A 16,077-nucleotide genomic window follows, 5' to 3' on the forward strand; every position below is an offset into this window, starting at 1 on the left:
GGCTCACAATCTACATTCCCTATCAGTATGTCTTTGGAGTGTGGGAGGAAACCCACGTAAACACGGAGAGAACATATAAACTCTCTGCAGATATTCTTGGCTTGATTCGAACCCAGGACTTCAGCGCTGCAAGGCGCATGCCGCATTCACTGTTTTATTGCGGCGTTTTCCATGTTTGCTTCCCCTATATAAGTCTAGGAAGAACTCACAATGATGTCGCAGGTAAAATGAACTCGCTGAGTTTTTTTGCACGCTTTATTTTTTGAAAACACGTTTTCTGCAGAATTTTTTTTCCTGCAATGTGGGGATGTGATTAAATAAAATCACATTCACTTTGCTAAGACTGTAAAATGACATGTTTATCTCCGTTGCCTTTCTGTGAAAACTTTGCACCTTAAACATAAAAAGGTATTTTACCCCTTCATGGATGAATGATAAAGCACTAGATGGGATCACCCACTGATCCTGAGAATAAAAAAAGAAGTTACACCAGTGTATTGCTATGTCCCTTTACAGTTTTCTTTCCTGCAAGTGAATGGCACTGACTGTAGTTGCCTGCACTACTAGGTGGCCGAGGTGCTGGGGGAAAAATTTAAAGGAGGCACATCACTGCAGTACTTTCTTTCCAAGGATGAGTGGGGGTCCCACAGGTCAATTCTCCACCAATCAGAGCGATGACATATCTATAGCAGATTATACTTCTACACAAGTCTAATGGCACAAGTTACAACCATTACCTTAGTAGAACTTTCCAAGTTAAGGCAAGAGATTTTCTGCAGGATTGTATCCTTCCTTGTGTTGTTCATTCTTAGCAGATAAGAACCTTCCAGAATATCAGAGCTCGTCCATACTCCACTTTCTCTCCCATTTACCTTGCGTCTAAAGGCTTTTCATTACATTTCCCACGTAAGCTCTGCAACAACTCAAACTGTGACAGACTATGTGAGGTTCTCCTTACTAGGCCGCCGACTGTTTGTTCTTCTCACATTCGAGTGAAGACATCTGTTGCTTTTTGCCTATCTGAAGTATGTCTTGCACACAGTACCAGGGCTGTCATACTCCCACTATCACCTGCCATACTTGAAGAGGGAATGTGGCCATAATGTACTGATATGCTCACTGGCTTTTCCTAATAAAGGCAAAATGCATCTTCTCCAGATCTGACCCCATTGCAAAGGCGCAGTGATATAGGGACAAAGAAAACAACACATCACGATATCTATACAAAAGCTTCCATTACTGAAATAAATCCTAGTTTTTAAAGTTCCATATGAAGAAACAGGATAAGGATAATAAGTCATAATACTTCATTATTAGGAAATACAAGTAATACATATAAACAGCAGTCCCATGGATGTCAGCCATATAGGCCCACGAGTCACTGTACATCCCTATGGAGCAGTTCCCACCTTTTCGATCCACTCAACAGCATAGTGGCTCAGTGGGTAGCTACAAGTCCTTGGTTCAAATCAACATCTGCAAGGAGTTTGTATGTTCTCCCCATGTTTACATGGGTTTTCTCCAAAACTGATAGGGAATTTAGATTGTGAGCCCTATATGGGACAGCGACTGACAATGTAAAGCACTGTGGGATATGATGGGGCTATATAAATAAATAAGTAAATAACTAAAACAAATACTGACAAGTTCTGTCAGAAGTAAAATAAACAGATTACTAAAGCCACAGCATACAACATGTGTTTCTACACAAACTATAAGCCCTGCATCACAAGTTGTTGTGGATTCCTCCCTGGGGAGTACTTACATTGTCTGATAACAAGCATACTGTTTGTCAGTATGGAAAGTCTGTAGGACTGTATTCAGACTGCCATATAATGGTATATAGAGAATGCTTCAGGTTACAGGTTATATATCACATACATTTAGTAAATAATATGCAAATAAGAAGTTTGGGAATGTAGCTTCCTTTAAAATATATATATATATATATATATATATATATATATATATATATATATATATATATACACTCACCGGCCACTTTATTAGGTACACCTGTCCAACTGCTCGTTAACACTTAATTTCTAATCAGCCAATCACATGGCGGCAACTCAGTGCATTTAGGCATGTAGACATGGTCAAGACAATCTCCTGCAGTTCAAACCGAGCATCAGTATGGGGAAGAAAGGTGATTTGAGTGCCTTTGAACGTGGCATGGTTGTTGGTGCCAGAAGGGCTGGTCTGAGTATTTCAGAAACTGCTGATCTACTGGGATTTTCATGCACAACCATCTCTAGGGTTTACAGAGAATAAGAAAAAACATCCAGTGAGCGGCAGTTCTGTGGGCGGAAATGCGTTGTTGATGCCAGAGGTCAGAGGAGAATGGCCAGACTGGTTCGAGCTGATAGAAAGGCAACAGTGACTCAAATAGCCACCCGTTACAACCAAGGTAGCCAGAAGAGCATCTCTGAACGCACAGTACGTCGAACTTTGAGGCAGATGGGCTACAGCAGCAGAAGACCACACCGGGTGCCACTCCTTTCAGCTAAGAACAGGAAACTGAGGCTACAATTTGCACAAGCTCATCGAAATTGGACAATTGAAGATTGGAAAAACGTTACCTGGTCTGATGAGTCTCGATTTCTGCTGCGACATTCGGATGGTAGGGTCAGAATTTGGCGTCAACAACATGAAAGCATGGATCCATCCTGCCTTGTATCAACGGTTCAGGCTGGTGGTGGTGGTGTCATGGTGTGGGGAATATTTTCTTGGCACTCTTTGGGCCCCTTGGTACCAATTGAGCATTGTTGCAACGCCAAAGCCTACCTGAGTATTGTTGCTGACCATGTCCATCCCTTTATGACCACAATGTACCCAACATCTGATGGCTACTTTCAGCAGGATAATGCGCCATGTCATAAAGCTGGAATCATCTCAGACTGGTTTCTTGAACATGACAATGAGTTCACTGTACTCCAATGGCCTCCACAGTCATCAGATCTCAATCCAATAGAGCATCTTTGGGATGTGGTGGAACGGGAGATTCGCATCATGGATGTGCAGCCGACAAATCTGCGGCAACTGTGTGATGCCATCATGTCAATATGGACCAAAATCTCTGAGGAATGCTTCCAGCACCTTGTTAAATCTATGCCACGAAGAATTGAGGCAGTTCTGAAGGCAAAAGGGGGTCCAACCCGTTACTAGCATGGTGTACCTAATAAAGTGGCCGGTGAGTGTATATTAAAGGATATATATAATATATATATATATATATATATATATATATATATATATCTCTTAATGGCACTTCTATCTGAGAAAAATAGCCAAACCAGAACAACTCCTCCAAAGAGAAAAGAAAGCAGAAAGAAACCTCATAAATTCCTCTTTTCCATCAAGAAGGTCTTCTTTGCATATTCCTTCCACAGAATTCTAAGTAAGGAAAGAATGGTTTGATTCCCGTACACCACATATTGGCATCTCCCTTAGGAGACAGAACCCTTCCTGATCCACATATATTGAGGATAAAATGTAGCCACAGACAGTAGATTTCTGTCCATTGATTCTGCTGCTTTCTTTTGGCTCTGGCTGCCATACAGTCGCCTAATGTCAAAGATCATATGGGTTTGAACAATAAAGGTGACCTTAGCTTTTGAGTGTAATAGGGAATTTGGAAATTCAACATGCCAACCCCTTTTCCAAGAGAGGGCAGCAATATACATTATATTAAGTCTTCAGCTGATGAGACTGAAATCTGAGATCTCGCCTTTCACTGATGGGGAATTTACATTGTCATTACTCATTGTCCTAGTCTCTATAAAGCACTGCGGAATATGTTGGTGCTATATAAGCAAGCGAAATAAAGAAATTCAGTTCGTCAAGTGAATGAGCTCTTTACAGATTCCCTTTAACAGTAATATGAACTGAGCCCAGTAATATGAATGTTTGATATTATTTACAGATCAGACTCTCCTGCTATATCCTATTCCCTGGCAAATACACTTTTTTGCAGCCCAAAGAGCGATAAAGATATAACGAAAGGCAGTGATTGACAAAGGTAGGAGGGAGACCATACCACACATAGAACACCATTGCTATTAACCCTGTGGTTATCTTAACCCGGCCTGACACCTATGATTAATGAGACGTCTCCCTACACGGTGTAACGTTACTTTTTATAGCTCCGTTGAGCATCTTGAAAATGATCATATTTCCCTAGTACGCTAAAACATTTGTATCACCTCCTAGCAGACATAATATGACAGATTTCACATTAATAAGGCAAGACATTTACAGCAGCACAGATGATGCACCCAGCCATTTCTCAGTATTGGAGTTTCAGGTGGTTACATCACTCCTGATATTACTCATACGCAGTGTGTCATGCTATTTGATCATTTCAATATACCAGCTCTTTAAGTGGCTTGCATACAGTCTTACATCACCCTAAGTGCTCTTCCAAGAAAGAAATACTGAAAAATCACAACTTACAGTGTAATAAATGACCAGCTCTGGCCTCAGTGTCAGTATACACTACTCACTGTCTCATGGGATGTCTGATTATACAGAATATATTCTGTATTATTGTTGTTCAGGTTTAGTTATTGCACTTCTTCCCAGGGTCCTTCACTTGTGTGCAAGTTTGTGCACATGAACCAGGTGAATAAGGATGAACCTGGATCAACGCTCTAGGGTATATAGGTTGGACTTTAAGATCCCGTGTCTTTATCCAACCTCATCTACTATGTAACTATGGATAAGAAATGGGTGGCCCATCACTCATCTATAGTACAAATTCAGGATAGATGAATGAAATAACCCAGTAAAAATGGCCTGTATTGTTCCATCCTTTTCACATGCATTGATAAAGCAAGCAGACTAATAAAGTGCTGTGACTGTAAAATGCTAGTTGTGGAGATGGTCGGGATACTGGATGGCTGGTTTTAATCTGGGCGGTTTTAGTGGCCGCAGATATCAAGCTTGTTCAGCTGTTCTATTTGTGCCCATGTAAGTCTATGTAAACAAGGCAGTCCAGTTTCCTGCCAGCCCAACAATACTCATGTCATCTCATTACATGACATGCAGGGGGCTGAGGCGGATAGCGTGCCACTGAAATCATGCACAAAAATGGCAGGAAAGACAAAGCAGTAGTCGGCCTATGTTATCAGATTAGAAGGAAGCAGAGCGATATGCAGAGCCAGACTCCAGACTGTGTAGTTGCTAAGGGATAGTAATAGGTTTCTGTGTGAGCTCAGAGCTGGGGCCTCGGATAGGTGAAAGGTTAGAAGACCACCATAAAACAACTGATAGCACTGGCAGCTGTGCACACCCGTAAATGTCACCTATATGTCTTAAACCAGGCCGCAAATATTTACACAGAGCGGGGAGCCATCTCTTCTCAATGTGCACTGGAAAGTCATTCTACCCCTGACATCAAATAGGAGGACGACAAAAATAGAAACATATATTGTAGAGTTATTTCCAGAGAGAAACAAATTACAGATTCAATAGCAATTTGCTACAGGCAGTAATCCAGGGGGGTAGGAAAAAGCAAAAAGTTACTATAAATGCCTTCTCCATTCAGAGTTATGAATAAATTGACAACCGGGCATTACCAGTTGGGTTGTGTCTACAGTGCTGCCGGTGTCAGCATCATAGGGTCACCCCCACCTGTTAACACCTGGTGGTCAATTTATTCATACATTTCTAGGAGGAATAGCAGAGGAACAAGATAACGCACAATTATGCAAAAAAGTGTCCCTGAAATGGAGAACACAAATATATAGTAAAACAGATATGTCATCAGGGTCTGAGCGTCCACCCTGAAAATCTGCTGCAATTTACAGTATAATGCATGAGGGTGCAAAACCCTATCCACGCACTCTCGCCTCAGATAGCACCCAATGTAGACGCATACGAAAAAACCTGTGGCAAATAATTTAGTGCGTGGTATGGCAGTAGTTACATAATGGTTGTCATTTTTAGAGACTGCTTTCTTATGAACTGAAACAGAAGCCTTTAAGATAATGGGGTCTGTGTTGGTGGCAAAGGGAGTCCATCAGGGCCAAATTGTTTCCCAAACCTTAAATACTGCCATTCTGGTGTCTTTATATTAACACATATACAGAGGCAGCAATGCAGATATAATTATCTTTTTACGGCACACAAATCAGCCGGCAAGTGTGTCGTGGGCGGGACCTGGACTAGGACAGGAGACATTGGGCACAGAGTTCATACGAAGGCTGCTGCATTTGCAACTGTCTGAGGTAAATCTGGCTAATCAGGCCCCGCCCCTGAAGGGGCAATTTGCATACTGATTAAAAGAGGATTATCTTATCATTGCTTTATCAGTTTGTGGCCTCAATAAAAGGCACTTAAATGGCACCATTATTGGTTTGGGAGCCATTTTGGACTTGACAGACTCCCTTTCATAAATATATATGAGGAGATATTGCTAACAAAATGGAGAACAAACTCTGCACTGTCATCTGTTTAAGTATCATAGCATGGGCATAAAGAACCATAAAGACTCTCCGCATCTCTACCTACTGAGAAACCTTACATAGAAAGAACAGGAATGCTGACAAGAATGGATTTCTTCAATGTACAGAGATGAAGGCTGACACTTTACTCCTAGAAACCAGTCACATTTCCTCAGGTCAGTCTGACCTACTTCTAAACTCGCTGCGCAAAATTTCCCACTTCAAGTTGGGAATTTGTTAACACTTCAAAAGCCCTTCAGCCATTTCACAAATATTGTATTAATAATGAAGACAGCTATTGTGACTACTGTGTAATGTTATAATGGCTTTTGAAACCACGCACGTCGACTTTATAGCCATCGCCAGGAGGGCAGCATTATTCTGCTCACTAGATGTATATTTTACAGTAAGAGCTGTATGCTTTACATTATGTCTGGAGTATAGTGCACAACAGGTCCTATTCAGATTACAGCAACCATACTATGCTCCATGAAAGACCAGTAAGAGCGGGTTCACATCTGCGCCACGGTCTCCACTTTCAGGTTTCTGTCTTCTGCCCGAGAAACTGGACAGGAGAGGGAAACTGGCAGTCACTTTTCAATCCCATTCATTTGAATGGGTTTGCAAAGTGTCTGCTTGTGAGTGCCTGTGAACGTTTTGTGGTCTCCGCAGTGAAACCATTATTCTTTTAACTGGACACACAGTCGGACATGCAGGACTTTGTGTTCGGTTAAAAACAAAACAAAACGGTTTTGCAGCGGAGACCACAAAACGCTCACAGGCGCACACTGACTGCAGGGTTTCCGTCTCCTGTCTGCAGAAGACGGAAACCTGAAAGTGGAGACCGGGTCGCAGATGGGGGAACAGGTAGGTTTACCTGCTGTCCACCCCTAGATATGACTTTTCTTTTTCCATAGGCAGCGCTTGATACATAATGTTCCCCCCGTGCTCTGCTGACTGGCTAAGAGGTCTTATAAAAGGCAGAGGTGCACGTGAAACACAATTTCCAGGCACTCCTTAGGAGAGTGTTTTTTAAGCACACTTGTGACCTCTAGGTTGGCACTATTAGGTCAACATTAAGGGTAGGCTCACACAGAGTATTTTGAAGGCTGATTTTGAAGCGGAATCCGCCTCAAAAAACACCTCCCATTAATTTCAATGGGAGTTAGTAGCAGTTTATTACCTCAAACTGATTTTGTCAGCCAGTGTAAAAAAAAAAAGCGACATAACCCATCTTCAAGTGTATTCTACCTTGAAAAACCCATTTAATCCAATGGGATGCAGAAAAAAAAAAAGTGATGCGTTTTTTTTTTTTTTTTTTTACATAAACCACAAGTGTTTGCTGGAGCAAAAAACCGTGGCAAAAAATGCTTCAAAAACCATGACAAAAACCACATTATGTGTGCCAAAAAGGTTTCCTAATTCCTTAAGATGTCTTGAATGCAATTTCAGACTGAGAACTTGTATGGCAAAGACTTAGTGACTGGTGAACATCCAATGGCTGAGACTCCCATGGACCCAGACAGTATAAAGAGGATGCACATGTGTAGTCGACTTCCATGAAAGAGGTTATGTCTAAAGGACCTATTAAGGCATATTGATAATATACTTGGCTCATGTGGCCACTGTATGACCAGCTGAAGATGGAGCTGCAGTGATCACTGAGTCATCTTCAATATGCCCATAATACACTGGTCTGACCTCTGTAATGACAAGCGGTGACCAAATGTAAATGTTCCATTGATTCTATGGCACAGACTCAGTCAGGCATGCCCCTGAACAGGGAGGGAGGAGTTGGCTCAGCTGTGTTTTTGGCTGGGTGTCAAAATTATTACACCCTGTTAAGCGAATATGGGTGTAGCTTTATTTTATACCTAAGGGCACAGCTCAGCTATAACCTGAAATACGACAGACAGTTACTACAGACAAGGCTTAACAAGAACAGTCACGTTCTCATTTTTGGCTGTCTGTATATATTATGAAAGGCAACAACTTCCACTGGAAATGACTGTGAGTGAATGTTTTGTACATAGGATGTATGATAGTGGCTCTTATTAACCAAACCAGCCCGATTAGAGCGGCTATCAAGTCATCTCCATGACATAAAGTCAATCCCATTATTGATGACGTAGAAACCCTTATGTTAAGTGTCCAGTCCAGCACTACTATGGAGCACAGCCACCCGCTCCACCCGCTATACATAGCCCTTCACACTGACACACAACACCCACCAGACAACTCCTTGCAATAGTGATAGGCAGGCAAGCTTACCACGTACCTACACGGACAGCTTTATTTTGGCCCAGACAATGAATGTGTTCTGCTAAAAATCAATTCATTGACTACACTTTCTCTTGCCGCACTGGAAGCTACAGACAAAAAGCTACAACACTAAAACCATTTGTTTCCAGCAGCAGGAAATGGTAGAAAAATAGAAACCCTAAAATTAAGCATGTTTGTTTGTTACGAAGCCAATTAAATATATAGTCGGTGCCAATAAATCTGTGTAATAAGCAATTGTGCCAGTCTGCTAAGAAGCTATAATTTACCTGTGATTAGAAGTTCTGATTATTTCGGGTGACAGGTACATCTTGCTATAACTTGTACTTATTTAGTTGCCCACAAATTACTGTGTCAATAAAAAGTACATGACTGCTGCAGCAAAGGGGTATCTCCCCTTAAAGGAAGACCCATTGTCTCGGGCATAGGGGGACTGACGCAGGGGGCGGGCATCTATTTAGATAGGGTGCTTCGCCCTTTCGTGTCATCTCTTTCCTCCTATGCCCGAGACACGATGGACGTCCTGAGACAATTACAGGACGTCCATCTTCCACCAGGTTCGTTTCTAGCGTCTCTAGACGTTGAAGCATTATATAGTTCGATCCCGCATGACAAGGGGTGTGCGGCGATTAGATACTTCCTACAGAGTAGGAGAACTCAGCTAACAGACCATGGCGAGTTTATTTTGGAGCTCCTAGAATTCGTGCTGACTAGAAACTACTTTACGTTTGACGGGCGCTTCTTCCACCAGCAGCGGGGGACCGCTATGGGGAGCTCTGCAGCCCCTACTTATGCTAATTTATTTTTGGGCTGGTGGGAGGAGCGCCTCGTCTTTACAGAAGAGCACGAACAATGGACTCCATATATCTCGCTCTGGCTACGTTATATTGATGACGTGCTGATTCTGTGGACAGGTACAGTGGAGAGCTTTAACACTTTTGTGGAAAAGTTGAATGATAATGACATCAACATGAGATTCACCTCGACTATAGACCCGGTCACCATCACCTTTCTAGACATCACTGTCACAGTCGACGAATCTGGCAAGTTGAAAACCAACCTATTTCGTAAAGATACAGCGACCAATTCTCTCCTCAGGTGGGATAGTTATCACCCAGCACCCCTGAGGAGAGGCATACCCAAGGGACAGTTTCTGCGCGTTCGCAGGAATTGTTCGGACTTGGAGGACTTTGAAGAAAAATCAGAAGAATTAGGAGCCAGATTTAGGCAACGAGGTTACCCTAACCCATTACTACTCAAAGCAAGAAAAGATGCAAAGAGTAGAGATAGAACAGAACTACTTACACCAAAACAACGTTCGATTAGTGACAATAAAATTGTCAGATTAATAGGCAATTATGACCGGGGATATAAGAATGTACTGGATATCTTAAGATCATATTGGGACATTCTCACAATGGATTCAGAGGTTAGACCCCTTGTGAGTGAAAGACCTAGTGTCACGTACAGGAGAGGCAGGAACCTACGTGACCTATTGATACATAGCCATCTTAGACCTGCTGCACCTGAGAAAACGTGGTTAAATCGCAGTATTCCACACGGCACATTCAAGTGTGGTACATGTAAGGCATGTGAACACATACAGAAAGGGAATCAAGTACTGTGCGTAACGACTAACATCCATTATGATACGAGACAATTTATCAACTGCCGGACGGCAGGAGTGATCTACTGTGTCACATGTCCGTGTCCACTCAACTATGTCGGAAAGACCCGACGTGAGTTCAAAAAGAGAGTGTTGGAACATATTGGTTATATCAACAGGAAAGAGGATAAAACTTTATCGAACCACGTGTGGCAGTATCATGGTGGCAACCCTGAAACTTTGAAGTTTCAGGGTATTGAACATGTACCCGAACCCACAAGGGGAGGTGACTGGGATCGCCTTTTGTTACAACACGAGGCGAGGTGGATCTTTAAATTCCAATGTGTAAGACCAAAAGGTCTTAACGATCAAATTTCCTTTGCCCCATTTATTTGAGACTAAATAGACAGTAGGGCTGGATATACTCCACTAATTTTGATATCTTCTCTAACCTATAAAAACCCAGGAAATAGGAACAATGAGGGAAAGGCATGTCTTGAGGCACTTGTCCCTCTTAGTACACTATGGTAAGGATAAGGTTAACTCCATATTAAGTCCTTTCACTATAGCTCCTCTCAGTACACTATGGTAGGGATAGGGTTAACTCCATATTAAGTCCTTTCACTATAGCTCCTCTCAGTACACTATGGTAGGGATAGGGTTAACTCCATATTAAGTCCTTTTACCGTAGCAGTAATCTTGTAAATGATTAGATTAAACATTTTTTATTTTTTATTCGCATCGATAGTGTACTGAAGTGATGATGGGACTGATTCTCAGAAATGTCCCCCTATCATGGTTCCTTTTGAACTTCCGCTAAATGAATATGTATGCTAGGCGGGTATTTTTACCCGTCAATAAACGCAGGGTATTGCCCACCTTTCAGACCTATCTATATGCTACACGATCTTTTTCACCTGCCAATAAATGCAGGGAGTTGTGTGTTTGCGTATTAATGGCAATAAAGAGTTTTGGTGTGGAGCGATTCATTCCCAATATCTGTCAGATATGATATATACCTACCTTCGGTTTCCTCTTCCATAGACAGTAACAGCGCTGTTTATTTTGGACGCTTCGGAGGCAAACATACGCCCACAGAAGGAGGAGCTATCCTCCGCACGGAGACTCTGCAATCTGATTGGCGGAGACCCGAATGATGTCGAGGGGGCGTATCCTTAGAAGCAGTCTGGGCTCTATTTAAACCCCAGCGCTGCAGCAGTCAGCGTCAGACACTCCGTACCGGCTCCCACCATCAGGGACCGGGAAATGCGGTTTTAACCGCAACTACATCTTTATTATTTTTTTGATTTACATCCTCTCCTGATGATAAGTTTAACTTTGAAACGCGTTGAGAGATTTTATTATGCGCATCTTAAACCTGGATACCTGTAGTTTATTTTGAACAGGCAGGGACATAGTGAAAGAGCATAAATGTCAGTAAATTACTAAGACCAGCATTTGGTATGCACACTTAATCTGTAAAAAAGCCGCACCTAGCTTACATAGGGTGGCATGTGTGTAAGTGTGCATGAGTGTCAATAGGCTCCAGGGCTCTATGCAAGATATCAGAGCAGGGTAATGGGGGGATGATTATCCTATACAGCTACGGCAGCAGCTAGAGTAACAACCTCTTATTCTTGAACCTATAAAGTGGTGTTTACTAGCATGTGCCAGAGAGTTAGTTTACTATTCCCTGGATGCTCATTTAAATCAATATAATTGCGCCAGCAGTCTGTGGGGACACATACTGAAAGAGTGTATTGGGAGTTGTCCTAATCACGCCTGCTGGTGTGTTTGTTATTTGTTTGTTTTAATAGCCCTGGCTATATTATTTTTAGCTGATCAAAATAAAAGTTATATTTTATGCTAGTTAGAATTCGTGTGTTTAAAGGTAGCATTTTGTGCCCCTCTTTGTCAAATATGACTGCTGCAGCGAAATAGCAATTCACAGCGCCTAACGTGCTGACTGGCATTTACATGGTACATCACAAAACCTACTCAGTGCCATCTGACACAAAAACTGTGCTGTTATGGCATATCTGTTCGTGTGAAGAAAGTGACAAGAATATATTTGCAACGTTCTAAAAAAGATTGGGGACGACAACTCCGTCTTCACAAAAAAACTGTTACATAACAGCAAATCACTCAGAAAGCAATTGACACAAAATGTACCTGTGCCTACTGCTAACGTTAAAGTACCCGGGTAAGCTGAACGCCCACTGTGAATGCTACATGGCGCATCTATAAAAACTGACAGGTTTATTTTCCTAGAATTTCAATATACATTTATATCTGAATGAGAATGCCCTCAAAAGCTTGTCCACATAATGACAGATGGTGTGGTTTTTAATGCAAAGAAAACAAAACAAAACAAAACAAAAAAACAGGAGTACGGGGGCCACACGGTGGCTCAGTGGTTAGCACTGCAGCCTTGCAGCGCTGGAGTCTTGGTGTTCAAATCCCGCCAAGGGCATAAAAACCATCTGCAAGGAGTTTGTATGTTCTCCCCGTGTTTGCATGGATTTCCATCCCATATTCCAAAGACATACTGATAGGGAAAAATGTGCATTGTGAACTCTATGTGGGGCTCACAATCTACATTTAAAAAAAAACAAAAAAAACAGGAGTACATGCCAAGCAAGGTCATGTACTCCTGAGAAAGTTGCATCAAAATGGCAATTTGTGAACAAAATCTAAAAAAAGTAAGTTTCTGCTTACATATGTAAGATATATTAGGGAACTGGGCAAAATTTTGCTTGTATGTTATGCCTAATGTAAGTTGTATGCATGATACAGGGACTCAAAGAAAGCAAAGAGAGAATGCCTGTGCCAAGGACCATTCCTAGATCCTGCACTTGAGCCATATTTGTATACTTATATAAATAATAATAATAATAATAATAATAATAATAATAAAGGTGCATTTATTTTGCTAAGATTTGAGGTGCTCAGGATAATGGCCCCTTCAGTTCACATTTCCTGATGACAGACTCTCAAGTGATTTCTGCTGCCAATTCTACCTACAGAATACAATAGAAGGGATAAGCTAGGCTCTCTGATATAGAAGTTTACTTGTTTTAAAGTAAAAGACAGAACAAATCCTGACTGGACTCATGGGAGAGACAGAGAGAGTCCTGCTCACCATGCCCACACACAGTGATGGACAGCTTTCCTTGTATGATTGCACTTACACATAGATTAGTCAATAACTGTGTGAAGGTGGAGTAAGCAGGACTCTCAATGTCTCAGGAGTCTTGTCAGGATATGCTCTGCTATATACAACAGAACTCCGCAGCTAGCATAGCCTTCTCGTAGAAATAGCAGCATTTTTAATGGTATCATCCAATGAACATAACCATATTTAAAATTTCAGACAACTCAAAGCTAAAGTTTTTTTGCAAGTATAAAAAATAATCTTGCAGAGTTTTAAAGATTTTCTCTAACCATCTTAGTGGAGACAGTCATTTGCTTTAATCTAATGGACATGACCACAAATGCAGGAACTTTCTATGGTCTGGGACTGCTCAGAAACCCAGCCATGACTTCCTTATTGTGGACAGCTTATCAGGCAGGGACAGTAAACGCATCAGAGGATAATCTGGGCACAGTAAGGGCATCATGGCTTGGTGTCTGACCTTAGAAAGTTCCTGTATTCATGGTCATATCCATTGGCGACTGATCAAAACTGTCGCCACAACGACGGTTAGAGAAACTCTTTACAACTCCGCAAAATGTTTCTTATAGTTACAAAAAAAAAGTTTTAATGGACTAAAAATTAATATATGGTTATGTTCATGGGAAAATCCCTTTAAAAAGATATTTATAAAAGGTCTATAAAGCAAAGCATTGTATATTCTGCTAAAACAACCCCATTTGAATGAATACAACTAAGTTTTAGTCACAGAAATGAAAAACAAATCTGCTCTGTGACATGTGAAATGATTTTCTGAGGATAAAAATGTAATATTTCTGCTCTTATGGGAGTCAATATTTTACCCCAAATTTCATTCTTGTGTTCTTACAAAGTGAAGGTCTCCAGGAATCTCCCTAACTGGAGGAGCTGCACACCATCATGCAAGAACATCCTAATCCAGATATTATAAGCAGGGACTAGTTTTATTTATTTTTTTTAATATTGAATATCTAGTGTAAAGGGCATCATAAGACAAAATGAGCAAACAGAATCCTATGTATTTATTACTATTATTACATAAAAACTGCCAAGGGACGCAATACTTCCATGATACTTATCTGCTACTAAATATAGATGTACAATACATCCTAAAAACTCTCAAACCAATACGGTATTATTGCGTCATGCTAAGCTTATTTCTTTCTACAATTTTTTTTCCATAAATCAAAAGGCAATAAATTTCTGGCAATTGAGTTACAGTAAATGGTGAGGCAGAAAGTTTCCCAGACAATGTAATGAATTATATATTCTATACATAAAAATTTAAATAATAAAATCATAAAAACTACGCGAGGCTCTACTTTGAAGAGTACTACCTATACCATCTCTCTAGTTATCTATCTACACACAAAAATACCCATCAGTGTGTATATATATATATATATATATATATATATACACACGCACACACACCTTATATATTATGTATACACACACAATCCCGTGTCCTAAAGATGGCCATTGTGACTCGTAATCATTTCATTATTGTCGTTTGTATCACGCAAACAATAATAATGAAATTCCAGTGCAATATAACAAATAATGTGCAAAGCGTAATAATATATCAGCAAACATCGCATTGCAAGAGAAGCAGTACAACAAGCATCTGATGCTTAGACAGTCCTGCACATGGCTGGCTTACAATACAAGCACCAGTGACCTGAAACCTTTTCGGAAGAGCTAAATGGAAAGACTGTGTGTTGTATAAAGCAGGTAGCAGAGGCGATCATGCAATAGCATTGATGTTATGTCAGAGGCAACATAACAGCACACGCTGCAGTCTCCATGTACAGGCCTTGCCTTTGCTATGTATAAACAGCAGAGCATACATGCTGGATTCTTACCTGATATGCACAATTTTCCTGGTGTACCATCTCAGAGCATCATACAGCAAGAAGAGATCACAGAGGATGCAAATACCAGACAGGGATTACTGCATCTGAAGACAGGAGACCGAAAGAACGCCCTACTGGGCGAGAGGCTTTCTGCAGATTAAAATGGATGCTGCTTCTGCTGTTTCAACCTGCGCAATAGCACTGCTCTCTCCACAGAAACCAAGCAGAGCTGGTCTCCTCAGGGAGCGGGCGATGAGGCTTAGTAGTAGTTGGGACGGAGATGGGGGGAGGGAGGGCTAGCTCATCACTTACACAATTGGCCAATTATTCCAGGAATACAAAGGAAAGGCTGAGGCTGGTGTGACCTTCTGGGGCGCATGAAGGCAGTGAACTGGTGTGGAAAATTTTTCCTCATTAAAAGAGGAGAATGTAAAATAAAATATTAGGGAGGTTAAAGTAAACATACAAGTACCCCGTCAACATCCATGCAAAATGCCGGCAGCTCAATGATTATAGAGATGCCTGTCCATTTATAGACATGGTGGAAATCTTTAGATTAGGAAATATTCAGTTGGAAGACTGGGGCAGAAATGTGCGTACCTTGGACAGTCCATCATAAAGTACGCTTATTCGGTATTTACATGCAAACATGGGGAGTATATAATTTGAACAAAAAAAACTAAACTCATCCCAATTTTTAATTCAAAGCCTAACTTC

At 41.2% G+C, this 16,077-nt stretch overlaps 1 protein-coding gene across 4 annotated transcripts in view; it reads right to left on the reverse strand.

Moving 5' to 3' along the window:
• SCHIP1 (schwannomin interacting protein 1) overlaps positions 1–16,077 on the reverse strand; it is a 326,728-nt gene that overhangs the window by 16,913 nt on the left and 293,738 nt on the right. Inside the window, exon 1 of one of the 4 annotated variants that reach the window (XM_075268735.1) lies at positions 15,370–15,591. The exons of the other annotated variants lie outside the window; for them this stretch is intronic. Within the exon in view, the coding sequence (XP_075124836.1) occupies positions 15,370–15,399 (30 nt within the window). The 5' untranslated portion in view covers positions 15,400–15,591. Of the gene's footprint in view, positions 1–15,369; positions 15,592–16,077 lie in introns of those variants that run through there. 4 annotated transcript variants of the gene reach the window in all.

This window comes from Leptodactylus fuscus, chromosome 3, assembly GCF_031893055.1.
Source record: "Leptodactylus fuscus isolate aLepFus1 chromosome 3, aLepFus1.hap2, whole genome shotgun sequence".
Taxonomy (NCBI): domain Eukaryota; kingdom Metazoa; phylum Chordata; class Amphibia; order Anura; family Leptodactylidae; genus Leptodactylus; species Leptodactylus fuscus.